Source organism: Myotis daubentonii, chromosome 3 (genome assembly GCF_963259705.1).
Source record: "Myotis daubentonii chromosome 3, mMyoDau2.1, whole genome shotgun sequence".
Lineage (NCBI taxonomy): Eukaryota > Metazoa > Chordata > Mammalia > Chiroptera > Vespertilionidae > Myotis > Myotis daubentonii.
Genome location: NC_081842.1, coordinates 119,990,311 through 120,017,727, shown reverse-complemented (window position 1 = coordinate 120,017,727; position 27,417 = coordinate 119,990,311). Strand labels below are relative to the sequence as shown.

The 27,417-nt window shown below is 45.4% G+C and overlaps 1 protein-coding gene across 1 annotated transcript; it reads left to right on the top strand.

Moving 5' to 3' along the window:
• Positions 1-21,754: 21,754 nt before the first annotated feature.
• On the top strand, positions 21,755-26,488 carry FOXI3 (forkhead box I3). The gene is made up of 2 exons (XM_059686045.1): positions 21,755-22,364; positions 25,872-26,488. Exons 1-2 carry the CDS (start codon positions 21,755-21,757, stop codon positions 26,486-26,488), a joined length of 1,227 nt encoding a protein of 408 aa, XP_059542028.1.
• Positions 26,489-27,417: the final 929 nt, after the last annotated feature.

Sequence of the window (27,417 nt, the reverse complement as noted above, 5' to 3'; positions counted from 1 at the left end):
GATAAGGTGGACGACTGTGTAGTTTTTCCTTAAATGTCAGTGTCACTTGTAGGTCAACAACCAAATTGTCTATGTGACTCTCTGACAGAGGATTTAGCTTCATTCAAGAAAAACGGATGAAGTAAAGGAACAAGTAATTTTATTTCACAGCAAAGGTTGGGAAAATTCCAACACAGAACATTTCACTAATTTAACAATCAATTACTAAGTGTCCATGCCCCTTCTAAAGGGACAGAGGTCTCGAGCTGGCACTGGACTTGGAGCAAGCACTTCTCACAGCACCCCTCTGTCCTGAGAGGGGTGTCACCTTCTCGGCCCCACCCATGGACAACTTGGGACTGCAGTGCAGAGCACGTGGAGCTCAGCAGCGTCCAGCAGGCCTGTCTGGCTCTGCTTGCCCCTCCCCACGTCCAGCCCACCTGACCCTGTGAGAGGCCACCCATGGCCATGCTAAGGTATCAGTTATGTTTATCTCAGCCTCCTTCTCTCAAAGCTCCTCTGTCTTCCTCTCTCAACATTCATTCGTTCATTCATCCAGCAAACATTCATTGAGCACCTACTCTGTGTGAGAGTGCTGTGAATAAAAGTAACAGGAGCTGATGGTAAAGGGGCCCTCATTTACTTTGGGAGACAGAGGAGGGAAGGAGCTGGGCACTGTTTTGAGGATGGGGTTTTGAACTGGCATCTGAAGAGCAGGTAGCAATTAACTGGCTGACAGACTGGGAGGTGGCCCAGGCCCAGGAAGGAGAATTTGCCAAGACGCTCGGAAGGCAAGGAGTATTATTTCTCTTTTCTTTTCCTAATTCTGACTTACCTCTTATAACTAACCCCAACAAAAGAGCTTGGGCGGGGAGGGGGGGGGAGGGAGTGTTGGGGAGGAAACATACACACACATACACACACACACACACACCAAAAAAACTTCATCTATAAGAACTGAAATTTTGCAGCTTGAGCAAAAGTTATCCAGAAGTGAGTTCAGCAAGCAAGCACTGTCATACATGAGAACACAGGGTCTGAGAGGTGTGGTGTGGACTGGTGTGCTTTCCTTTCTTCTTTTAGCACGGGAGCCAGGCCTCTGACTGCCAGGCAACCGGCTTCAGCAGGGCACAGGCCACCCAACTGGGGACTAAATTTTCCAGCTTTCTTTGTAGTCAGGCGTGTCCAAATGACTATGTTCCAGTGGGATTTAAGTGGAAATGAATGTCTGTTCTTTTAAAGAAAATTGCTTGTTTTCTATTTCTGCTCCCTTGGCCTTTCCATGTTCTAACAGAACATGGGGTTACCGGAAGCCTTGGCACAGAGCCACTTCCCAAGCTCAGCCTGTTCGGTGAGAGACATACACAGCACAATCTTGTATTTTGGGGTCTCTTTAAGTTAGCCTGCTCCCTAATTAACACTGGAGTGGTTATCTAAATTGTTTTGTTGTTGTAATGCTAACTGAAACAAAAGTCATAACCTAACTCATAATGGCAACCTAAAGAAATCTGATTGCATAAAAATTGGGTAGGTTAGCAAACACCACAAGCAAAATCAAATGCCAAATGCCAACACTGGAAGCAATCTTTGCAGTACACAGCAGACTGAAGGCTCCCATTAGTACATTTAATAAGGGTATATTATCTGTCAGGCACCATGCGGAGTGCCGTGAGGGCCGCAAAGTCACCACTGACTTGCTCTGTGACTTGCTCCATGAGCAGCTGGGCAGGTGAGCCCTGGATGAGGGCAAGTAACTAAGTCGATAAGTAGGGCTGAAATCCACTGCCTGCTCTCCAAGCCCTGTGCCCTAGTGCAGGGTGGTGCCCACATGAGGAGGGGACACCTTTCGTAATTTTTACAGAGGCACCTTATGGACTAGCATCCTGAACCAGGATAGCTGCTTAGCAAAGTGCCTGCAGCAAGTGCTCAATGCAGGTTAACAATTAAAATCCACATTAGCATTATTGTTCTCATTCTCCAAATGAGAAAACTGAGGCTTAGAGAAGCTAAGTGATTTGTCTATCATGGACTTAATGCAAAGATTCCTATAAACACACTGGTGGCCCAGTCCACAAAATTCATGCACTTGGGGGGGTCCCCCAGGCTGGCCTGTGCCCTGTCACAGTGCAGAACCCCACGATCCATCGCCCCAAAGAGGTAGGCCCCGCCCACCCATCCGGGGCTCCTTGATGGTAGGCCAGAGCCGGGGGAGGCCTGTGAACCCCCGGGGCCAGGCCACAGCAGAGGCCTGTGGAACCCTGGTGCAGGTGCACGGAGGCCCCCGCTGTGGCCCAACCCCTGCCCCTGACCCGACGTAGCAAATCCCAGCCCACCTGCACCTGTTGCGCATGCAGCGTGCTGATCGGTTGTTATGTGATGGCATTTCAACCAATTTGCATATTACCCTATTATTAGTATAGATAACAAAAAGTCAAGCAATTCAATAATAATGCACAAAGGATATTATTCATAGAAAAAGAATACACATCAAAAAATATATGAAACTAGGGGCCCAGTGCATGAATTCGTGCACCTTGAAAGGAAGTGTGGGCCGTGAGGCTGCAGTGGGCACAGGGGTGGGTCTCGACCCATCCTCTGCACCCCACCTGGCCCCTCCCACCGCAGCCCCTGGTCCCCTGTCTGCCGGCAGCCCCACTCTCGCTGCTGCCGCTCCCACATGCTGATGGTGCGGGTCTTACTTGCACCCGCTTATGGTGTGGTGTGATTGGGGCTGGCATTAGCAGCAGGTGTGAGCAGATGCTGCTGCCCTGATCACCCCTCAGGAGCAGGGGGAGGTGGAGAAGCCCTCAGGGGTGATCAGGGCCAGCAGCTGCTGCTCACACCCGCTGATGGCGCCAAAGTATCAGGACCAGCAGCCGGTGTGAGCAGGGCCAGCACTGGCAGCAGGTGCAAGCGCCAGGTGGGACTGCAGTGTGCACAGGAGCAAATAATTTTCAATAACCACCAGAGACTCACCCCAATGACAGCGATCGGTGCCCCGCCTTGGTCTGGCACCCCCACTCACCTGCTCCACCATCCTGTCACGGCCGACACCCACCATGTTTTGTGTGTGCCCCCTGGTGGTCAGTGCACATTATAGCAACCAGTTGTTTGGTTGTTCAGTTATTCGGTTGTTCTGCTGTTCGGTCTATTTGCATTTTAGAGTTTTATATATATAGATTACTAAAATTTAAAGCAGCAAGGTAAAATAATAAATAAGATATTTTTTATTTATCATATTAGCAAACTTTGTTTATATTCAGTCTTGATAAGGGCTGGGAGAAAAATCACACTGTTGATTGGCCTATATATTGGCCCCAGGCTTCTTTCTACTGAGAGTTTCAGAATTCTTGAATCTCAGGGCTCTGATCTCAGAACACTAGTGTGTGAGGCCAGCTGGCCAGGCCCCACGCAGCCACTGAGGACAGGTTTTCTCTGAGGTTTTCATATTCATTTTAGTTACCAAGGAATTTTTACCATCTCAGAGCTTAAAAATAAGAAAACGAGTGTTTCATTTTCTACTTTGTATAAGAGTTATTTTGGCTATTGGGCAATGAGATGTAAACTTTCAAATAATTGCCCTTAAACAACAATAACAAAATGGTAAATGAGCATTTAAAATCATTCTATATAAACCATTCACTCCTTTCCCTCTTAAAAGAGGCTACACAACAACATGATTTAATTTTTATTGAAGACTCAGGTTCATCGTTATTGAATATCAGTCACCCTGCCATCAGAACTCAACACCAACCTGTTTTATCTGATCTACAAGCCCAAACAACCTAAGGGGACTAATCAATAGATGGTGTTAGGACATCTGGGTGGCCTTCTGAAAAAATAAAATTGAAGCCTTATCTCACACCCAGATGAGTCACAGTGGAACAGAGATTTGAATGTAATAAAAGAAACTGCAAAAGAACTAGAAGGAAGCATGCGAGAACTGCTTCCTAATTTCAGAATGCGGAAGCCTGACAACTATGATGCAACACCCAGAAGCCCTTAAATAGGATGATGTAAAATGACATCTGCGGAGTAAAAATAAAACAAAACACTACAAAGTCATAAGAGAATATTGGGGAAAATTATAACTCATATTACAGACTCGATCTCCCCCAAATATAAGGAGCTCTAGAAAATAATGAAATTACTAATTTTTGTTACTAATAACTATTTACTAATAATTACTAGTAACTTTACTACTAGTAATTATTATTAAGTCCTTAATCCATGCTTTAACTATGATCAAAAGCAGTACACTTCATTCTCAGGTTATCAATTTAAAAAATTAAAAATAGTCAATAATAAAAGCTATCACTTAGTGCTTTATGCACATGATCACTTTTAATCTTTTTAACAATTTCAGCTGCCATCTTACTCCAGAGAAAATGAAGACTCAGATTCTTACTGGTGGTTCTATTCCCTAAGCTTCATAAGCAGCAAAACTGAGACCTGAGCCCAGGTCTCTTCAATTGCAGAAACCAGACACCTGGGACATGCTGCTCTAGGGCCCAAATGCTTCTGAGGCTGCATTCTCGGTCTGCGGGGGGGATCTGCTTTAGGAGGGTAGATCTAACTAGCTTCCCACGATGATTTTCTATGCATTCAAGTTCACTCCATTTTCACCTTCCAACTCTCTATTATGGATTAAAAAATTCCCCCTCCCCCAAAAATCTTCCCTTCTTTAAAAAAAAATGTATACAAACACATTTATAAAAAGTGTTCCTTGATTATTTCTGCCCCTTGTATGCTCTTTGCTCCTCAGCATGGCTGTCAACTGTCTCCCGCTGCCCCTGACTTTCTGAGGGGTGCTACAGGCACACACCTACTGGTCCAGGCCCGCATGGCAGTCCTCTCCAAAAGAGACAAGGACAAGGAGCAGGACTTATGACTTGAAAAAGATTTTGATATTTTTGTTTTAATCCTCAACTGAGGATATATTTTCATTGATTTTTAGAGAGAGAGGAAAGAAAGAAAGAAAAAAAAATCAATGTGAGAGAGAAATAATGATCAGGTTGCCTCCTGTACTTGCCCTGACTGGGGATCAAACCTGCAATGTAAATATGTGCCCTGCCCCGGAATAGAACCACCATCTTTTGGTGTATAGGAGGATGCCCCAATCAACTGAGCCACCCAGCCAGGGCAACACTTTGATTTTTGATGGTTCTCTCTAATCTCCCCAACTTGAGAATCACTGCTTTATCATTTATGTGTATCTATAAAGCAATATTTTCTCTCATTTTAAAAGTTTTGAGTAGGCAATTATGCTCCCAAACTCAAGTGTCAGGGTAATGGGGAGAGGGGGAGAATGGAGGTTATACAGCCTGAGGTACCCCACCCTAGAGAGTCAGACTCCATGGGGGTGGGACCAAGGAATCTGTATTTTTTAAAAAATATATTTTTATTGATTTCAGAGAGGAAGGGAGAGGGACAGAGAGATAGAAACATCCATGATGAGTGAGAATCATTGAATGACTGCCTCCTGCACACCCCCTGTTGGGGATCGAGCCCACAACCCGGCATGTGTCCTTGACCGGAATCAAACCTGGGACCCCTTCAGTCTGGAGGCTGATGCTCTATCCACTGAGCAAAACCGGCTAGGACAGGAATCTGTATTTTAACAAGGTCTACCACAGACTGGGAAATACTGATTGAAAAATTAGGTCAATCCAGCTTCTTCAATTTTAGCCTGGCTGAGTGGGGTTGACCCAAGTAATCATAGAGTCAGGAAGCAGCCATAAGGTCAAGTTTATCATCATCATTATCATCAAAAACTATCTATGGGGTACCTATTATATGAAAGGCAATTACCAATCTTAAAAAGTAGGAAAAAAAGTAAAGGGCTCCAGGACAGAAAGGCTGTGGGGACTGAAATTAGAAGAATGAATCTGGTTCCACTGGAGGTTGGCTAAAAAGAGGGGCAGTAAACCAGTAAAATGCATCTGAAGCTTATACAAAGGTTTTATATGTAACGGAGGCTAGCAAACTGCCGAAGCCATGATTATTATAAAATCAGCTCACCTGGCCGAAACTAGTTTGGCTCAGTGGATAGAGCGTCGGCCTGCGGACTGAGGGGTCCCAGGTTCGGTTCCGGTCAGGGGCATGTACCTGGGTTGCGGGCACATCCCCAGTGGGAGATGTGCAGGAGGCAGCTGATCGATGTTTCTCTCTCATCGATGTTTCTAGCTCTCTATCTCTCTCCCTTCCTCTCTTTAAAAAATCAATAAAATATATTTAAAAAAAAATCAGCTCATCTGTGTGTTTGTCAGACAGGCCGAATTAGGATCATAGATATATCTTTGATATATTATATATATATATATTGATTTCAGAGAGGAAGGGAGAGAGAGAGAGAGGAACATCAATGATGAGAGAGAATCATTGATCATCTGCCTCCTGCATGTCCCCTACTGGAGATCAAGCCGAAACTCAGGCATGTGCTCTTGACCGGAATTGAACCTGGGACCCTTCAGTCTTCAGGCTGACACTCTATCCACTGAACCAAACCAGCTAGGGCTCATAGATATATCTTGACCTGCCCACTACATTTGAGGAAGAGAACTGACTTTTTAACTTAAAAATATTTATATGTTTTTATTGATTTCAAAGAGAAATATCAATGTGAGAATCAATTGGCTGCCTCCTGTATGCCCTGTCCTGGGGATCCAGCCTGCAACCCAGGCATGTGCCCTGACCGGGAATCAAAAGCTCTGTGCACAGGACAACGCTCAGCCAACTGAGCCACACTGTCCACGGCGGTAATTTTTTTAATTTATTGATTCATTCATAGCAAAACATGACAAGACATGGGAACAATGCATTAGGAAAAGCACGGAGGGTGCTGGGGTTGTGGCTGGTTCAGTAAAGGAATGAACGCCCTTCATTCAGGCTGGAGAGCCAACACGATCCACTGCGTACACTGGGGAAGTCTTGGCACAGCAGAGAGGCCGGAGGATCCACCAGGCAGTTAAATTGTCAAGTTATGTTAGCCATAGGTCACTGTCTTCTCAATCTTTTCAACTTTATGAAGTGTTGGGCAGTGACTACTGCTTCATATGCAGCCCCAGGTCTGTCTTTTTAAGATAGGAGAAGAATTAAATCTTTATAAGAAAACTTCTGTCTCCATGGACATCATCTGCATGATTGGTGAGGATTTGCAAGTTAGCGTATTTTACAGATAAGTCTTCCTCCTCTGAAAGCCCTACTTACCCTTAAAAGACAAGATTATTTCAGTATTCTCAAGCCAGATACAGTGACCTTGACAACTGTAAGCCTGTAGCCTAGGTCCCTTGGTCCTCTGGGTCATTTTGGGTGGAAACTCTTCCTTGTCTGAGGCTATGTGGGAGTAGGGACTCATGGTTTATCCTGTTTGTTTGGAATCAGGGACAGGGTCTGTCCTTCTCAATAACTATTTCTTGAATTTATAAGTGAACTGGGTTATAAACTCACCTGAAATATTTGCCGGAAATATTTTGAAGAGCGTGAAAAACACTTGACAGGATTGGGGTCAGGATTTCACAGGCAGCATCCAGCGGCAGTAGTCAGGGCACAAGAATCCTTGCTCTGTTCCGTTTTGAATGTAATCTTGGATTATGTCTTCACAAATTTACAACAGATCCTAAGGATTACTTCAGATGGCTCCTTGAATCAACCTTTGTGAATAACAGTCAAACCTATCAAATGGGGCAATTATGTGCCTTTTTCCATTCCCATGTAAGTTGCAATTTGTCATGATGGTTAAAACTGTTTTACTAATGTAGAAATTTGTCTTCATCTTAATTTTAAAATAAGCACCATTAAGCTGAGCATCACTGTTACTAAGCTGATCATTAGTTGAGGAATTTATTTTCAGTTTTGGATCAGCTTACAGAATGAGCTGCCTCTCCCAGGATCACTTACAGAGTTTGGACTTTATCCTTTTATTTATTTCAGAGAGGAGGGAGGAAGGGAGAGAGATAGAGAGATAGAGAGATAGATAGAGATAGAGATAGAGATAGAGATAGAGATAGAGATAGAGATAGAGATAGGGAGATGGGTAGAGATGAGGAGAATCATTGATCAGCTGCTTCCTGCATGCCCCACACCAGGGATCAGCCCACAAGCCTAGTATGGGCCCTGACCAGGAATCTAACCATGACCTTCTGGTTCATTGCTTGGATCTCAACCACTGAGCCACGCTGGCCAGGCTGGACTTTATCTTAAGAGCAGTGGGAGCCCTAGCTGGTTTGGCTCAGTGGATAGAGTGTCAGCCTGTGGACTGAAGGGTTCCGGGTTCAATTTTGGTCAAGGGCATGTACCTTGATTGCAGGCTTGATCCCCAGCCCTGGTCAGGGTGCATGTGGGAGGCAACCAGTCCATGTCTCTCTCATGTTGATGTTTCTCTTTCTGTCTCTCCCCTCCCTTTCACTCCATCTAAAAAAAAAAAAAAAAAAAAAAAAAAAAAAAAAATCAATGGAAAAATACCTCGGGGTGAGGATTAACAAAAACAAAACAGGGGCCAAGGGGCGGGACCCTCGGAGGCGGGGCTGTGGGAAACGGTGAGAGACTACAGGAGCATGTGGAGTGCCAGGAGCTGCTCCAGGACCAGGTGGAGGTGGGGCCCCCGCGAAAGAGAAGGACGCGGGCCTGGTGGCGGAGGCCGAGGCCGTAACTGCTGGCTGGATGCTGGACTTCCTCTGCCTCTCTGCCGGACCTTCCGCTGCCCGGACAGCGCCGAGGGTGAGTGTCGGGCGTGGCTGCGGCCGCCGAGGCCTGGTCTGCAGCGCTGTCCCCGGTCTCCCTGGTGGAGGGACCCAGGCTCTGAGCTGTTGGCGGGCATCTTGCATCCGCCTACTATCAGCTTCCCAGTTTTTCTCTGATTCTGAGTTTTTCTGAGAAAAGTGGGGAGAAAATACCTTTAAATTTGATACAGAATTAAATGTGTTAAAATTGTCAACGTGAGAAACATTCAAACCTGTAGAGCAGCGGTTCTCAACCTGTGGGTCGCGACCCCTTTCACAGGGGTCCCCTAAGACCATCCTGCATACCAGATGTTTGCATTGCGATTCATAACAGTAGCAACATTACAGTTGTGAAGTGGCAGCGAAAATAATTTTATGGTTGGGTCACAACACGAGGAACTGTATTTAAAGGGCCAGAAGGTTGAGAACCACGGCTGTAGAGGATTTTTGACTTTATTTGAGCCCAACTGACAATTGCTGGGAAGCAAAATGTAAAGGGATTGAGAAAAATGCTCTGGAAAATGGCAGTTCTGCACCTTATGTTGTACATTAGAGGCAAAGGGAAAGACGTATTGGTTTACGTGAAATCCTTTCGTGACAGATTAGGGAGGCGGGAGAAAGCGAGTTGGGGGAAATTGCTGGGATTGGCTAAAAAGTGAAATGATAGGCACATGCTTCTTTAATCCACTGGGCGAGGATTGTGGTCCGCCCTGGTGCCTAGGTTGCGCCCTGAGGGTCTGGAAAAAAAGAAAGATACCCTGACTTTCCAAAGGCACGTGGTCTTCGGTGCGAGAAGACAATGGGCTCGATTAAAGCAAAGGTTGACTTGTCAGGGACGATTGTAGCCTAGGACGAGCCTGCTTTTAGTTAGAAAGTTTCCATTTCAGACCATCCTTTGTGGTTATTTAGGTCCCTTGAGTGTGTGAGGCCGCCACACAGGCCTCCCTGGGCTTGACATTCGCGAAATGTACAAAATCGCAGTAGCCCGGTGTGCAATATCTTTTGCCTTTGTTGGTGCCTGTATTTGTTTTTTTTTTCCACTCGGGGATTCCTGTGAGGCCATCAGTCCCCAGTCTCCGTAGCCTCCAGGTGACGTGGGCCTGGGTGTTTTCTGCTAACTTGGGAGCTACCTAAGCCTCATTGGCTTCGGAGTAAAAGTGACGGCCCTTGAAAGGTGCTGCCTAGACGTGCACGCACAGCTTTTAACTGCTGAACAAAGACCCAGATCCACTGAGAAGACCAGCCTGGCTTTCTTGAATGCCAACAGAAAGATGTGTTACCCAACTGAAGGGGTCCCTTTGCCTGCGCTCATCAAAGCCCCATAAGACAGGAACAGGAGCCTGCCGCAAAGAAAGCAAGGGTTTCATTCTAGATCAGTGGTTCTCAACCTTCCTAAGGCCGCGACCCTTTAATACAGTTCCTCATGTTGTGGTGACCCCCAACCATAAAGTTATTTTCGTTGCCGCTTCATAACTTTAATTTTGCTACTGTTATGAATTGTAATGTAAAGATCTAATATGCAGGATGTATTTGCATTGTTACAAATTGAACATAATTAAAGCATAGTGATTAATCACTAAAACAATATGTAATTATATATGTGTTTTCCGATGGTCTTAGGCGACCCCTGTGAAAGGGTCGTTCCACCCCCAAAGAGGTCGCGACCCACAGGTTGAGAACCGCTGCTCTAGAAGGTGGCGCAAGCCCAGAGACAAGTGAGCTAATTTAATGCTCAGAGACCTGGCTCCTGATGGCTTCCAGGGGATGGGTTCTTTAGGGGGAAACCATTATGCATGGTGACTAAAGGAGTTAGGGTCCTGGCCTCTGTTTGACTGGATGACACTAGGGTAGGGGTAGCTGACCAGCGTGTTCAGTCCTGATGCCAGCCATGGCTTGGATTGGTATGGTTTCACTGCTTTCATGGGTCTGGAGCTGAACCACAGCTGAGGCCCACCCAGTTTGATTGAAACTCTCTGTGGTCAGTGCTTTGTTCCTAAGATTATTGTATTTGATACAGACCAGAACCTTATTGTCTTGTGGATTCGATTCCCAGTCAAGGGCACCCACCTGGGTTGCAGGTTGGATCCCCACCCATCATAGGCGGTGTGGGAGGCAACCAATCAGTGTGTCTCTCTCACAATGATCTCTCTCTCTCTCTCCCCTTCCCTCCCCTCCCTCCTCCCTCTCCTTCTCTCCCTCTTCCTCTCTCTCCCTTCCTCTCCCTCCCCCTCCTTCTCCTTCTCCTTCTCTCTCTTCCTCTCTCTCTCCCCCCCTCCCTTCCCCCCATCCTTCCACTCTCTCTAAAAAATCAATGGAAAAAATATCCTCACTGCTTGGGTAAGGATTTAAAAAAAAAAAAAAAAGAGCCCAGCGAGCATGGCTCAATGGTTGAGTGTCACATATGAACTGGGAGGTCACAGTTCAATTTCCGGTCAGGGCATTTATTTGTACTAATGTCTAATATCTGAATGCCCACCTAGATGTTATGCTAGACAGTGAGTATATACAGTGGTGAGTAAACCATAATCCTGGACCTCAGTGAGTTCATTACCATTTAGCAATGAAAGACAAATCACTGAACAACTAAAGTAAAAATGTGGAGGAAACCTAAAAAGATGAGTATAGAGTGCTATGGAAGCATATAACAAAGAAGCATTGCCCTTTGGCTCAATGGATAGAGTGTCGGCCTGTGGACCGAAAGGTCCCAGGTTCAATTCCGGTCAAAGGCATGTACCTTGGTTGCAGGCACATCCCCAGTAGGAGGTGTGCGTGAATCTCATCGATGTTTCTAACTCTCTATCCCTCTCTCTTCCTCTCTGTAAAAAAATCAATAAAAATATATTTTTAAAAATAAAGAAGCATTAAGACCTAACAGGGCCGTTATACTTCACCTGGCGCTTACCTGGTCTGTATAAAACTCAAAAAGCAGTTCTGCAGCCACTAAGCAGATAAGACAAATACATTTCCTCAATTCGAAAATGCCTTAATATTACACTAAAATTTAAATAAAATTTAAACCAAATTCATTCAATATTTATTGGACATGTACTTCTAGCCAGTGTTAGGGATTAATGACTGAATGAGGAGATAGCCAACTGGTCCTTGCCCCTCAGATGGTTTTAGGCACAAATTAAAAAGTTATGCAAGTGACTAATTAAAATTTTAATGAGTCCCACAGTGGATAAGTAAAGCATAGGAACAAAGTAACAGAAAAACCTAATCTGTCGAGAAGAAAATCAGACCCCTTCTGTATTCACTTCCCCCCATATTCAGTTTAGTCAACTGTGGTCACCGCAGATATCCTGCTTACCATTGCCCTTCTGAACAAGGAAAACCTACTATGATTGAACTTGGCTACCTGCTCTTTCCATACCTGTAACCAACACTTAACTGAAACCTTGACAGAAGTAATATAAAATATTTCCTATAACATTAGGAGTTTTAAAATATAAAATGTTTCTAGATAATGACTAGACACATTTTATAATTTGGGTCTAAATCTCCCTATTCATTAGAGTGCTACATGTGAAAGTAGTTTTAAATATTTATTATTCTACATGTGAAATACTAGTTTTATTTTACAAGTGTTTATTGTTGTAATTTTGTTCTGATATTTTAAAAATTGCCTACAAATAGCCCTGGACATTTTGGCTCAGTGGATAGAGCATTGGCCTGCAAACTGAAGGGTTCCAGGTTCAATTCTGGTCAAGGGCACATGCCTGGCTTGTGGGCTCGATCTCTAGTGAGGGACATGCAGAAGGCAGCCGATCAGTGATTCTCTCTCATCATTGATGTTTCTATCTCTCTCCCTCTCCCTTCCTAAAAACAAAAACAAAACAAAACAAAAAAAGAGTAGTGGGAGCCACTAAAGAGATGAAAGCAGGAGAGGGTTTATGACTTTTACAGAATCATTATGAGAGTGGTATGGAGAGAGGATTGATTAGACAGTGACAAGAGGAGGCAGGGAGGCCAATTAGAAGCCAACTTCAATAATCCAGGAGACAGATGATGGTGGCCTAAACCTCGGTGTTGCAAGTAGGACAGAGAGAGTGAAGGGAGAAGAATTTCTGGTTTCTGACTTAGATACCTGGGTCAAGGGTAGAATGGGGCCCTTCAGAGAGATATGGAATACAGAAGGAGAAATAGACTTTAAGAAAATTATGATGACCTGCTTAGACATGTTGTACTTGAGGTGAATTGTAAGAAAATGAAAAAAAATATCCAGTAGGAGTTATTTACTGGGCCAGGAGCACATGGAAGAGATCTGGATTAGAGTCACCAGCACTTTCTTTAGAAAGAGACAAAAACTCACCTGTATCAATCAACCAGCTCAAGCTGCCAAAATAAAGTACCAGTACCATAGACCGACTGGCTTAAACAACAGAAATCAATTTCTTCGTATATTGGAGCTAGAAGTTCAGGATCAAGGTGTCAGTGGGGTTGGTACCTCTGAGGCCTTTCTCCTCGGCTTGTAGATGGCTGTCTCCTTCCAGTATCTTCATATGGCTTTTTTCTGCGTGTGCATGTATGTCTGTCCTGACCGCTTCTTAAAAGGACAAAGTCACATTGGGTTAGGGCCCATTCTGATGACCTCATTTTACTTCAAAAATATTTAAAAATATTTTTATTAATTTCAGGGAGGAAGGGAAAGGGAGAGAGAATCATTCATTGACTGCCTCCTGCAACCTCCTTACTGGGGATTGAGCCTGCAACTTGAGCTTGTGCCCTGACTGGGAATTGAATCGTGACCTTCTGGTTCATAGGTTGATATTCAACTACTAAACCATACTGGCCAGGCCCTAATGAACTCTTTAAAGACCCTATCTCCAAATAGATAGACCCCATCTCCTGCTAGCTCACATTGTGAGTTAGCAGGAGCTAGAATATCAACATATGAATTTGGGGGTGGGGTGGGGAGACATGATTTAGCCTATAACAAACACCATCCTAAGTTATTAAATGAAAAGAAAATTTGTTGGCTAACGAAATCAGGAAGTTCAAGGGTAGGGGGTAAAGGAGGATTCTGGATGAAAGGATTCAAATCTTTGACCCAGGATGTTTTCACTTCTGTCACTTAACTGTACGTGGGGTCACCTGCATTCGTAGGCAGGCTCTCTCTCATGGTACCAAAAGTGGCCATTTCAGGGCTACAGTTTCTGCACAGAAAGCAACCCTGTGAAGAAGGATAACCTACAGAAGCCCTGAGGAAGATCTTACATGACCTGTCTGACATCACTCAGCACCTCAGATAGATCACAGGAGCAGTGAGAAGCTCACAGGCCGGCTGATCCTCAAGGACCAGGGATAATGAGCTTTTCCTGTAGGGCTATTAAACAGGCCATCACAGCTACAACAAACCATGCCCACTGCAGATTCTAAAGCAGTGATGGCGAACCTTTTGAGCTCGGCGTGTCAGCATTTTGAAAAACCCTAACGTAACTCTGGTGCCGTGTCACATATAGAAATTTTTTGATATTTGCAACCATAGTAAAACAAAGATATTTTTGATATATTTTTTAATATATTTAAATGCCACTTAACAAGCAAAAATCAACCAACAAAATGAGTTCGCGTGTCACCTCTGACACGTGTGTCATAGGTTCGTCATCACTGTTCTAAAGCCATAGAGGGAGCTGTGGCAACCCATGAAGAATGTGTAGAAGAAAAATAAGAGGGATGAAGTTAGGAACCTGAGGGAAGAAAACACTGTTTGAAGGATGAGGTGAGACACAGATGTCCTTGAGGAAGATGTAGAAGAGAAAAGAAAACAGCCAGGACAGCAAGTTACCACAAATCCTAAGAGAAGGGACAGTTTTACATGATTTGCAACAGCCTTGATATGCTTAATTGCAAAGAGCTCAGACACATCAATTAAAACAGATACACAAACAGAAAAATGGGCAAAATATCAAAGCAGGCAGTTCACAAAAAAGAAATCAAAATGACATATGACAAGGTACTGAAATTCATTCATAATGAAAATAATTTTGAGAAATATTGTTGTCCTTTTAAGATTGGCAAAAACAAAAAGACAAAGCCAGTGTGAGCGAAGGTGAAGGAAAGCGGGAGCACGGGCTGTGGTAGGACAGTGGCCTCGGGTAGCACTGTCAGAGTCAGACACTAAAGTCACACACTCACCAGCCCAGCAAACCCCAGCTAGGGGTTTCCTGTCGTAAGTAAATTAAGCCATCTTTTTTTAAAAAAATATTTTTTTTATTGATTTCAGAGAGGAAAGGAGAGGGAGAGAGAGATCATCGGCTGCCTCCTGCATACCCCCGAGTGGGGATAAAGCCTGCAACCCAGGCATGTGCCCTTGACCAGAATCAAACCTGGGGCCCTTCAGTCCACAGGCCAATGCTCTATCCACTGAGCCAAACCAGCCAGGGCTAAGCCATCTTTTTAAAACAAGGAAATAATCCAAAGACACATAAAAAAGAAGTTAAATTCAAAATATTGCCCAACATGTAAGGAGAGACACAAACAAATTGGAGCAGACACTGGCTATGGGCCACTCACACAGCCATACCGGTGGGTCCTCACTGAGACCCCAGGAAAGGATTGCCAGGCGGGTAGAGTTAGGCTCACGCAGGGACATCTGGGCTGTTTTGGAAAGTGATCCAACATATATTCATGAACGTGGAAGGTGCAGAGCCATGTGAGTAGCACGGGCTTCACTTTTGTACACTGTGAAATGTGTATAGCTGTGTGGGTAAGCACCTCAGAACATTCTGGAGGAAAACAGAAGACACTGAGAGCCAGCAACTGCCATTGCTGAGAGGAAAGAAGGGTAGGAGGTTGTAGGGTGAGACTTTTTCCATTTTTATACTTTTTTAAAAAGCTCTTTAATTTAGTCAAGCAATAAACAATAATTGAGCGTGCATTAATGTCAGGCACTGCACTGGGCACTGGAGAAACACTAGAGGCGGATACTAGGGCCTGGGGTTGATTCTCGACTGCACTCAGGAGCAGGGAGATCACAGCAAAATTCCTTACTGCCTGCTGCTTGTAAGATATGGGCTAACGGTTCTTATCTGATAGCATTGCTGTGAGAATTAAATGAGATAGTGCCAAGTATTTAGTACCTGTTCCTTAATTGTTAGCTCTAAAAAAAAAAAGTGAGGTCCCCATCTGGTAATACCCACTATAGTGAGTACTGACCTGGAGAAGAGGAGTTGGTTCCTGGAAATAAGGGCCAGGTTGTTGGCTGAGCCATCCAGGCGTATGTGGGCAGCACCCAGCATGACAGCAGGGCTAGAGGGCCTTCTTGCCCAGAGGAGGGAGCAGTGGTACACGTGTAACCTTCCGTTAGGGTGGCCCCAGGACAGGGAGCTGTGCACAGCAAATGCTGAAGGAAAGCTGAAGACACTCTGGAAGCCTGGAGCAGAAGGAAGAGTCTGAGAAGTTAGCTGAGGAATGGGCTAATTGGCTGGAGCCAGAGGCCAGGAAGCATTCCAGAGGAGCAGGGAGGGGCAGGGAGGCAATGGAAGAGCTTCAGGGGGAGGGGAGGGGATGCAGATCCATAATTGTTCAAAGGAATTGGTTGGAGCCCAATGTTTTGGCTGGTTGATTATTTTTTTCTGGATTAATTACGTGGAACGTCTGTGGTATCCCCAGATGCCTCAGGCTTCCACAATCCTCAGGATTTATCCCTTTTGCTACACTTCCTGTGCCTAGTGTTGCAGTGGGAAGAGGGTCATGAGCCTTGGGGTCAGTTGAATGAGGCTGGGTTATCTCTGGGCCATGCCCCTGCTTCTGAGACTCCCTGATTTGATTTTTGTCCCTCTTTGTACTTGCAGCTCACCCCAGTCTTCCCCAACCCCCAGGGGCTGAGCGGGTGACTGGCTGGGACAATTTGGCAACATCAATATTAAGGGCTTCCAAGGGAAAAGTATTGGAACAGGAGACGAATTCCAAATTGGTGGAAAGCTTACTGTTCTGGGAGAAAAGGGCTGCCTCAGTTTCTCATCAACACTCAGTAAATAGAGGCCTTTGTTAAAGGAACAAATGAATGGTCCCTCTGAGTTCTGCTTCAGTCCCCTGTAAGTCACAGCCTTTGAGGTATAGATGGGAGGAGACAAAGGCTCTTCAGTTGGCCCCTCATTGATGACACTGCCAGCTCTAAAATGAGAACCAATAGAATGGTCGGGAATTGGAAATAAATTACAGCAAGTAAGGAATGAACTAATGGGTCCAGGTCTGGTCATTTCAGCATATTTTCTTAAATAATCTATCCTTTCCTCACCAAAACAATAAATTCACTAATTCATCTTATATATTTGACCTATGTGGTAGTTAGTCTCACCTCATTATTCTAAACTGCTCTTCAACTACAATTCAAGTTATCTTGTATCTTTTCTCACTTCTAGTTCCTGTTTCATCCCTATTTGCACCAGAGTTTACCTTTTATCTTAGTCCGATTTTTTGTTTCATAAAAGCCAAGCTTTCTTATGTCTCACTGAGAACAAAACAGATGTTTTCTAAAATTTTTTCCCATTAATCTAGTAATTTTTTTGAGTTGGGTTTTTCCTCCACATGTAAGTAATGCTTCTACAGTATCCTTTTTTGTTATAGAAAATTTTCCCAAGTCCCGTGTGTGTGTGTGTGTGTGTGTGTGTGTGTGTGTGCGCGCGCGCCCTTACTTTATACATCCTTGAGTGGGCTTATGTATATTTCATGTGGTATTTATTAGTAATTCTTTAATTCAATAGATAATATTTTTTTAAAAAATTTGATGTTTGTTTATCCTATGGTGAACAAGGTGTTTAAAAAAACAAAATTACATAAAAGGATTTATCTTTGCTCTGGCCCATGTGGTTCAGTTGGTTGGGGCATTTTCCAACAGCACATCCTAGGTTGCAGGTTTAACCCCAGTCAGGATGTATGCGGCAGGCAACCAATCAACATTTCTTGCTCAAATTGATGTTTCTCTTTCTCTCTCACTCACCCTCTCTTTTCCCCTCTCTCTAGAATCAATAAACATATTCCTGGGTGAATGCTTTTTTAAAAATATATTTTATTGATTTTTTTTTTTTTTTTTTTTTTTTTTTACAGAGGGGAAGGGAGAGGGATAGAGAGTTAGAAACATTAATGGGAGAGAAACATTGATCAGCTGCCTCCTGTACGCCCCCTATTAGGGATGTACCCGCAACCAAGGTACATGCCCTTGACTGGTGTCGAACCTGGCACCCTTCAGTCCGCAGGTCGATGTCTATCCACTGAGCCAAGCTGGTCAGGGCATGGGTGAATATTTTTTTAAAAAGAATTTGTCTTGAGAAAACCTCATGCAAGGCAGAAGACTGCTGGGGTCCAGCCCCAGCAGGTCCAGGGGTCCCCAAAGGTGTGGACGGAGTCGGCGAAGAAGGAATGACACGGAGACAGCGTTCAGTTGATCAGCAGCCTAGCCAGGATCTCTAGCCAGGATCTCCAGCCAAGTTCTGGTCTGGATCTCCAGCGAAGTTCTGGCTAGGATCTCCAGCCAGGTTCTGTGTCCATGTTCTCTTGCTAGGTTCTGTCTCTAGGTTCTGTTGCCAGTTTCTGTCCAGGATCTTTTGTCATGTTCTCTCCAGCGAAGTTCTTCTGTCTCTAGGTTCTGTGTAGGTTCTGTGTAGGTTCTGTCTAGGTTCTGTAGAGCTGTTGTCTTGTTACATCTGTATTTATACCAGTTGATTCCAATCCTATCAATCTCTATTCCAAAGGTTATGGCGTTTCTTATCTCCATTCCAGGGAGTAAAGATTATGCAGCTTAAGCATGATTGTTCGTAGTTAAAGTGATTAATTACCCGCCTGGCACTTAGTTAAGGCGTTTTATTCCCTCCCTAACTTCAGGGGAAAATCCCTACCTGGGGAAACAACCTTTCACAGAGAGGTGACCTTGGTTAAAACACATAGTGCCAAGAAGGTGAGCAAACTTATTAAGAACAGTATGCCATATATGCCAGGTCCCTTGAAACAGCAAGGATGGACTGGCTCCCGGCAGAAGACCAAGTAGGAGACATGAGCAGATTCCATTATTTCCACCTGTGGCCTTTCCATAGATGATACAGGTACACATGATGCTGAGATAGGAGGACTGACTCTGTGCACAGCTCAGTGTTCTTCTAAGTTGGCAGTCATTAGAAGTTAAGAGCACTGAGGCTATTTCCAGTTTATATTAACATTTGCTTCCTCTGGAAACGTGTAAAAATACTAGCAAACACTAATGTGCCAATGTTTCTATGATGCTATAAATTAATGAGTGTAATACATTTTACATTCTGTTACATAATTTATTTAAAATGACAGCATTCCATTGTCCTGTAAATCACTCAGCTATTTCAAAGAAGAACAAAAATGTTATAAAATGTTAGTGAAAAATAAAGATATTTTTTTGCATAGAATAATATCCCAAATGTTTATTTTCCAGTGATGAAAATATTGAACAGTCCATCCTTATTTTATACCAGCCGAGATACATTAATCAATTACCTTGATTTTATCTTTCTGTGAAAAGACATTTGGACAAAACACTATGGGGAACTTGTTTTTTAAAATTTGTTTAATCTTTAAAATAGAGATTTTAAAACATTATTATCATTTTGACATTAAAAAACACAGGGTGTGACCAAGAATAGTTTTAATCTAGCCTAATTAAGATATGATTGAAAATAGAAAAGTAACTTCTAGATACCCCAGACAGACGCTGTAACAGCGGCAAAGAGCCACTAGGTGGCTCTGTCATTTTTAAATAAAACTGAATTCCGAAAAAGATAATGTATAGTTAAGGAACAAAATACTGCACAGTATCTCTAGTAGGCAAAACCTTCAATCAAAGCAAGAAACAAAAATCTGCAATTATGGCCTCTCAGAATAATTTGGAGCTATTCAATTGAGAATCAGACTTAAAAATAACCCTACAAAACTGCAAAGTGTGTATGGGTAAGCAGTTTGCAAAAAAATAAGGGAAGGTATATTCTTAACGACACTAATTACTAAAGGGAAGGTTGTTCCAAATTTTTCCTAATTTATTGCCAACTAGGTTCCCAGCTTTTGTAGTTGTTAATCCTCACCTGAGGACATTTTTTCTATTGATTTTCAGAGAGAGTGGAAGGTAAAGGGAGAGACAGAGAGAGGGAAACATCTATGTGTCTCATAGATTGGCAAGTGTGCCACCAAGGTATGTGTCCTTGACTGGAATTGAACCCACAGACCTTTAGTCCGCAGGCTGACATTCTAGCCACTGAGACAAAATGGCCAGGGTCCCAGCTTTTCTTTTGGACTTTCTCTATTTAGTTTAGACTGTTACCTTCAAGAAAAAATAAAAGTTAAACTTGGGCATTATAACTCATTAAAAATTACTTTCCAATTTCCTGGACTATCCTTGTCATCCTTATTAACACCCCAAGAGAATAACAGAACAAAACAACTTCATTTAGGGCTATATGGGGGGGGGGGGGGGGGGGAAAGCCCATGCTTATCTAACTTAAGAAACATTTAGACCGTTAAATCAAAATACAGTTAAGGCAATCACTAGTCCACTCTATAGCATTTGTCAGGAGATTGAAAGAAATAGTGTGCTTTAAGAGTTGGCAAATAATTCCTTTCTGGTTCCAGAAAAGATGGGAAAATAGTTACATTGGAAGTGTGATTTGGGTCTCAGGTACCAAAATTTGCTAGTTAAGTAGTTGTAGATTTCATTTGCCCCCCTGAAGTTATCTGCAAAAGACGATAATTTTTCCCCAAGTACATAACTAATTTTCTCATGAAAATAAGTGCAAGTTGGGAGGTGTGTGGGTTCAGGATTAAGTACTCTGAGCTGCCAGTCTGCAACTGGCAAGTAAGGGGAAAAAGTTTCCTCTCCCCTCTTTCTTAAATGAGAATCTCAGACCTGTCTGAGAATAAGAACAAATTTAGGGAGAGTTTTAATTTGTAAAAAAAAAAACCAACAATTTTCTTATTGTTGCTGAGTGCCAATAAATAATGATTACGTGACATGTGGTGTGGCTACAGGATTATACTGGTTTTGTTTGTTTTCCCAGGCAGGAACCGCATTTGAGAATTTACAGAAGTAGTTTGTAAAAGTACGTTTTTACAAAAGTAACACGTAATTTGTGACCTCCTACCCCTTCTTCTCCCCTTCTCCCTCCTCCTCCCCTTCCTTCTTTTCTTCTTTTTAAAGAGCGCTTCTTGCACAGAGTATAAATTAAACTTGGCTTTAAAATGCTAATTCCTAACCCACTTATTTAAATGTCTTTGAAACATTCACCCTTCTGCTTTTGAAGACAACTAATCACACGGAAGGAATGCACACAGCAGACATAAAATGAACAAATACGGCCCGAATGTGAACGAACAAATAGTTATATGTTTAGAGAAATTAAAAACCGATTTCAGTCTCTGACCAGAGGATGCCTGTTAATATGAACTATTCTGTACTGTATCCCAAAGAGTTGTAAGTCACATCCATTATGCTCAGCCGGTAGCGGATCAGTTGAGACCAGACCTGAATCCTGCACCTCAATCACAAAAAGTGCAGAGGCTGGAGGTGGAAAAACCACAGGGAATTAGGCAGGTGGCTGAGCGGCCATCCAAAGTTAACGCACGGACTTAAGAGAAATATTTGTGCTCTTGGTTATCATCTCTTTGTTTTCATATTCGTTATTTTATTTCCTGATTGTGCTAAGAATATATTAGCTAGGAAGGGGTCCTCTTCATCTTACACCTGGAGTCGCCAGTCTCCCCCGGCCTCCCCGGCTCCGGGCTCCGGGCCCAGAGAGGAGGGGCTGCAAGGGCGGGGCGCACTACCGGGCCGCGCGGCAGGTGGGGCGGGGAGGGGCGGGGGAGGCGAACCCGCCCGGGGCCACCGCCCAACCCGGCCCGGGGGCTGCGCGCCGACAGGTATAAGAGGCCGGCTCGCCGGCGCCCCGCGCATCCGCCCGCCCCCGCCCTGAGCGACGGTCACAGATCGCGGGCCGAGCGCCGCAGGCTTGGCTCCCAGAGGGATGCTCTTGCCTGAGCGGCGAGACCAGCCCCGCTCGCCCCCCGCAGCCGCCGCCCCGCAGCCGCCGGCGTCCACCGACATGTCTCTCTACTGCGGCGACAACTTCGGCGTCTACTCGCAGCCCGGCCTGCCCCCGGCCGCCGCCGCCCCGGGCGCCCCCCCGGCCGCAAGGGCGCCCTACGGACTGGCCGACTACGCCGCCCCGCCCGCCGCCGCCGCCAACCCCTACCTGTGGCTCAACGGGCCGAGCGCGGGCGCCTCTCCGGGCGCCGCCGCAGCCGCGTACCTGGGCGCCCCGCCGCCGCCGCCGTCCAGGGGCGCAGCCGGGCCCTTCCTGCAGCCGCCGACCGCCGCCGGCACCTTCGCCTGCGCCCAGCGGTCCCTCGCGCAGGCCGCGCCCGCCGCGCCCTCGGGGCCCGCCGCACCCTGCGACCTGGGCTGGCTGTCCATGGCCAGCCGCGAGGACCTGATGAAGATGGTGCGGCCGCCCTACTCCTACTCGGCGCTCATCGCCATGGCCATTCAGAGCGCGCCCGAGCGCAAGCTCACGCTCAGCCACATCTACCAGTACGTGGCCGACAGCTTCCCCTTCTACCAGCGCAGCAAGGCGGGCTGGCAGAACTCCATTCGCCACAACCTGTCGCTCAACGACTGCTTCAAGAAGGTGCCCCGCGACGAGGATGACCCAGGTGAGGGCGGCTGGACAGGTGCTTCCTTCCGGGCCGGAGCGCAGGGCAGCGCGTGCGGACAGGGTGGGTGGGTGTTCGCGGCGTGGCTGACTAGAGATCCATGCGGAGTCTTCTGGTTCTAACTGGGGATGAGAGCCAGTGGAGGGATAACCACCCATACTTCGTCTGATTGGGGCGAGGAGAAACCACAGGACAAAGAAAAGTTTCAGAGGACCCTTGGAGCGAGGACCCGGGGAGGGAGAAGCTCGCCCCTCACCCCCAATTTCCAGTCTCCACTCGGAGAGGCTGGCGGGTCTGCGCCCGTGCCGCTGGAGGGGAAGTAGACTGAGAACCAGTGAGCTCTCAGATGAAAGCGACTATAAAGGGATTCGGTTGAGCTGAGAATCCCATCACGTTTCACAAAAGAGGTGGTGAGAGCCTCCCGCACCAGCACGTTTCCTGAGCCTCTGGTGTCCTTCACAAAGCAGATCCTCTGCCTACCTTTAGTACTTCTAAAGTGGTTCTCAACCTTCCTAATGCCGCGCGACCCTTTAATACAGTTCCTCATGTTGTGGTGACCCCCCAACCATAAAATTATTTTCGTTGCCACTTCATAACTGTAATTTTGCTACTGTTATGAATCATAATGTAAATATCTGATATGCAGGATGTATTTTCATTGTTACAAATTGAACATAATTAAAGCATAGTGATTAATCACAAAAACAATATGTAATTATATATGTGTTTTCCGATGGTCTTAGGCGACCCCCCAAAGGGGTCGCGAGCCACAGGTTGAGAACCGTTGCTTTAGAGCAGGGGTCCTCAAACTACGGCCCGCGGGCCACATGCAAATACAAATATTGTATTTGTTCCCGTTTTGTTTTTATACTTTAAAATGAGATATGTGCAGTGTGCATAGGAATTTGTTCATAGTTTTTTTTTAAACTATAGTCTGGCCCTCCAACGGTCTGAGGGACAGTGAACTGGCCCCCTGTTTAAAAAGTTTGAGGACCCCTGCTTTAGAGGATAAGTGGCAAAGACACGAGATGGGGGCAGAGGGATCAGAGGGCATCCGCTGAGTCCTGCAAATTGTGGTTTTCGTACTTTAAGTATTTGAAAATGCAAAAAATTAACTCACCCCCCCCCCATTTGCTTCTTTCTGCTCTGAGCCCTGGGGTGAAGAGGGCCGGGTGCAGTGGGGGCTGTAATTGTTTCCCTCTACCTGGGGGGTGGAGGTGGGGAAAAGCTGAAACGAGAGAGAAACAGATCCTACTTGAGGTTTTCAGATGGAGCCCAGGACAAGGGAGATATGGACAGAGTTGTGATGGAAAAAGAAAAGAAATAGAAACCCTTTCAGTTGCACACTCCAGAGATTTAGAATCTTGGGTAAATTGTATAAATACCCTAGATTACTCGTACCTGAAGCCATGCGAGAGCAGTGGTTTCCAATAGAAATACAGTATAAACCACATGTGACTAAGTTTTCTAGTAGCCACATTAATAAAAAGAAACCGGTGAATTTCATCTTAATGTTTTTTTTTTAATGTAAAACAAAATTTGTTTCAACCTATAACAAACATAAAAATTATTAGTGAGGTACTTCATATTACTTTTTGGTACCAAGTCTTCAGAACCCTGTGTGTCCTACCCCACACCTTGCTTCGGATTAGCCACTTTTCAGGTGCCCATCAGCCACGTGTGGCTGGTGATTACTGCATTGGACCAGGCGTGCAGTTCTAGATGTGCATCTTCCAACTCTGCCTCTAAAGCACCTGAGATGGTCACATAAACTTTACATTCACTACTCAGACCTTCCAAAAGCTCAAGGATCTGTAGAGTGTCTTGTCAAAGTGCTTGGTATGAAGGTGGCACAATAGAATTACCCTGATAGGTGAGGGCATTATTGAGATGGTAGTTGTGAATACATTTTTTTTCTGAGACTTTTTACAGAGACTGTGTCAGTGGAGAAAATGGGTGTGAGGCGTGTGTGTTAGTTTGTGGAGGTAGCGAGGTATGCAGAGTCTAGAAGCAGTGATGGTGAACCTATGACACGCGTGTCAGAGGTGACACCCGAACTCATTTTTTTGGTTGATTTTTCTTTGTTAAATGGCATTTAAATATATGACATAAATATCAAAAATATACATCTTTGTTTTACTATGGTTGCAAATATCAAAAAATTTCTATATGTGACATGGCGCCAGAGTTAAGTTAGGGTTTTTCAAAATGCTGACACGCCGAGCTCAAAAGGTTCGCCATCACTGGTAGAGCATTCCTGGCTCTACTGCTGTTAACTGGGAATACGGCAGGTTACTAACCAGTCTGCACCGCAGGTTTCCCATCTGAGTAATGGAGGCAATAAATTACTTATCTCCATGGAGCTGTGAGGAGTAACAGAGGCTGTCCATGCAAGACACTAAGTACAGAATAAGTGCTTAATAGTACTTTCAACACCGACAGTTGATTTTGCCAGAAGTGAAAAGAGCTTTGGGAAGATAAAATCCTCCAAGATGATTGTGTTAGATAAATTGTGAGTGACATTTTCTAAGCAGGAGACTAGCACTACCTGCATTAAATGGGGCCCTGATCCCTGAGATTTGCCCAGTGGAGGGAAAACCTGGAAGATATATGGGGGCACCTCCTGCCTAGGGGGAGGGATACAGAGGCTCTAGGAGAGGCGTTCCCTGGTCCTCCAAACATGCCATCCAAGACGCTAATACAGGTGGTTGCTGAGTACTAACTGCTGTCTTTTTTGTTCAGCAAGGCACAGGATTGGGTATTTGAGGTTGCCTTTTTTCCACTGGAGTATTTTTGGGGACAAGTGTTATATACTTTCAGCAAATAACAATGATAGATACTGGTTTTGCACTGCTTACTGTGTGCTGCCAGCTACTGGGCAAAGATACCATTTAATCCTCACAACCAACCTATGAGGTGGGGGCTGTTCTTATCCCTATTAAGTAACGCCAGGATTTTGCGAGGCCACTCCATTTGGATCTAGAAGGGAGGGTGTTGGGTAATTTATAAGTACCTTGTGAATTGAATTAGGTTTTAAAATTTGAGAAACATACACTGCCAGGAGGAGGTGAAGGCAGATAGAACCTCTTTGTTCCAGATTTCTGTTTGAAGGTAAATAAAATCTCCCCCATACGGATAACTCTAGACAAGTGGTTCTCAACCTTCCTAATGCCACGGCCCTTGAATACAGTTCCTCATGTTGTGGTGACCCCCAACCATAAAATTATTTTCGTTGCTACTTCATAACTGTAATTTTGCTACTGTTATGAATCATAATGTAAATATCTGATATGCAGGATGTATTTAGGCGACCCCTGTGAAAGGGTCGTTCGACCCCCAAAGGGGTTGCGACCCACAGGTTTAGAACCGCTGCTCTAGACAGTATAGTGGACTGAGCATCTTCATCAGCGTTTAATGAAAGTCTGCCCTCCTTCTCTGGAAATAGAAGCTTAATGATCAGGCATAAACCATCTCCTTCTCTAACACCTGTCTTTCTCATTTCCACAGGGAAAGGTAATTACTGGACCCTGGATCCAAACTGTGAGAAAATGTTTGATAACGGGAACTTCCGCCGGAAGCGAAAGCGCCGTTCTGAGGCCAGCAGCAGCTCTGCAGTGGCTGCAGGGGCGTCAAAATCGGAAGAGGGTCTGTCCTCAGGATTAGGGGCTGGAGGGGGTGGGAAGCTGGAAGGAGACAGCCCCTCTGCTCTGCTGAGGCCTTCCCAGTCTCCAGAGCCTCCTGAGGGCTCCAAGAGTGTCTCCTCCCCTGGAGGGCCCGTGCTCACCTCCACCCCTTGCCTCAACACCTTCTTCAGCAGCCTCAGCACCTTGAGTGTCAGCAGCAGTGGGAGCACCCAGCGAGCTGTCGCTGGTGGCCACCCCCTAGGAATCCAGGGGGCCCACCTGCCCTCCAGCAGCACGTTTCCCACCAGCTCCGTCTCGGAAGCCTCAGACAACTTGCAGCTGAGCACCAGCACCAGCAACGGCAGCAGCCAGAGATCTTCCTATTATAGCCCTTTCCCTGCCAGCACTGGTGCGGGGCAGAGCAGTCCCTTCAGCCCGCCTTTCTACAACTTCAGCATGGTCAACAGCATCATCTACCCGCGGGAGGGCTCTGAGGTATAGACTTGAAGATGCACAACTGAGATCTTGTTAAAATCCATATTCCAAGGCGGCTGATCTGGAGCAGGTTCTGCGTTTCTCTGGAGCTCCTGGCTGATCTGGTCCATTAACCACACCTGGGAGTAGCCTGGGTATAGTAGACAACTCTTTCTACAACCCAGCAAGCTTCTCCAGGTTGCTCAGGGTAGGGCCTCCCTGAAGAGATAGCCGTCCCTCTCTGTCCTACGATGATAGCACCTGTGAGCCCTGTGAGGACAAGGGACCACATCTGTTCGTTCATCACTGTAGACCAGGGTTACAAGCTCAAATGTATACATAGCAAGCTAAAAAAAAAGTGAATGACGTTATTGGGGAGGAAAAAGATAGCAATTGGCATTGGAAGCATCAGGGAGGAGTTGGGACTGACCCACTGAATTCTTTCCTTCTGCCTGGCAGCTTTCTGATTTTCCTAGAAAAGACAGATCTGTATTTTCATAGGAAACCTCCATTGGAATTCTTGGTTGCTAATTAAAGTTTAGAAAATACTGTACTGGGAAACCCCCAAAAGCCATGAGCTCTATCCAGCTCATTAGTTCCCTTTACTCATGCTCAGCATCTGGTACATGGTAGACATTAATAGCAATAAAACTACCCAAGCAAGCCCCGTGTGCCAGGCACTGCTGGACACTGCACTCATTAACCCGCACAGCCTGGGCGACAGGTGATATTACCGCCCCATTTTCATATGAGGCTGGGAAGCACCAGGATGTCGGGTGGCTCACTCCAGGCCGTGCAGGTACCAGCCGTGCAGCAGGGCAGGGGCAGGTCCAGGCAGTCTGGCTCCAGGGCTGGTGCTTGCAGCTTTGTGTTTCTAGTTCCTGAGGGTAGACAGTGCATAGAGAGTAGGAATGAGCTAGATCACATTTGACCAAAGATTCCAGTTGAAATAAATG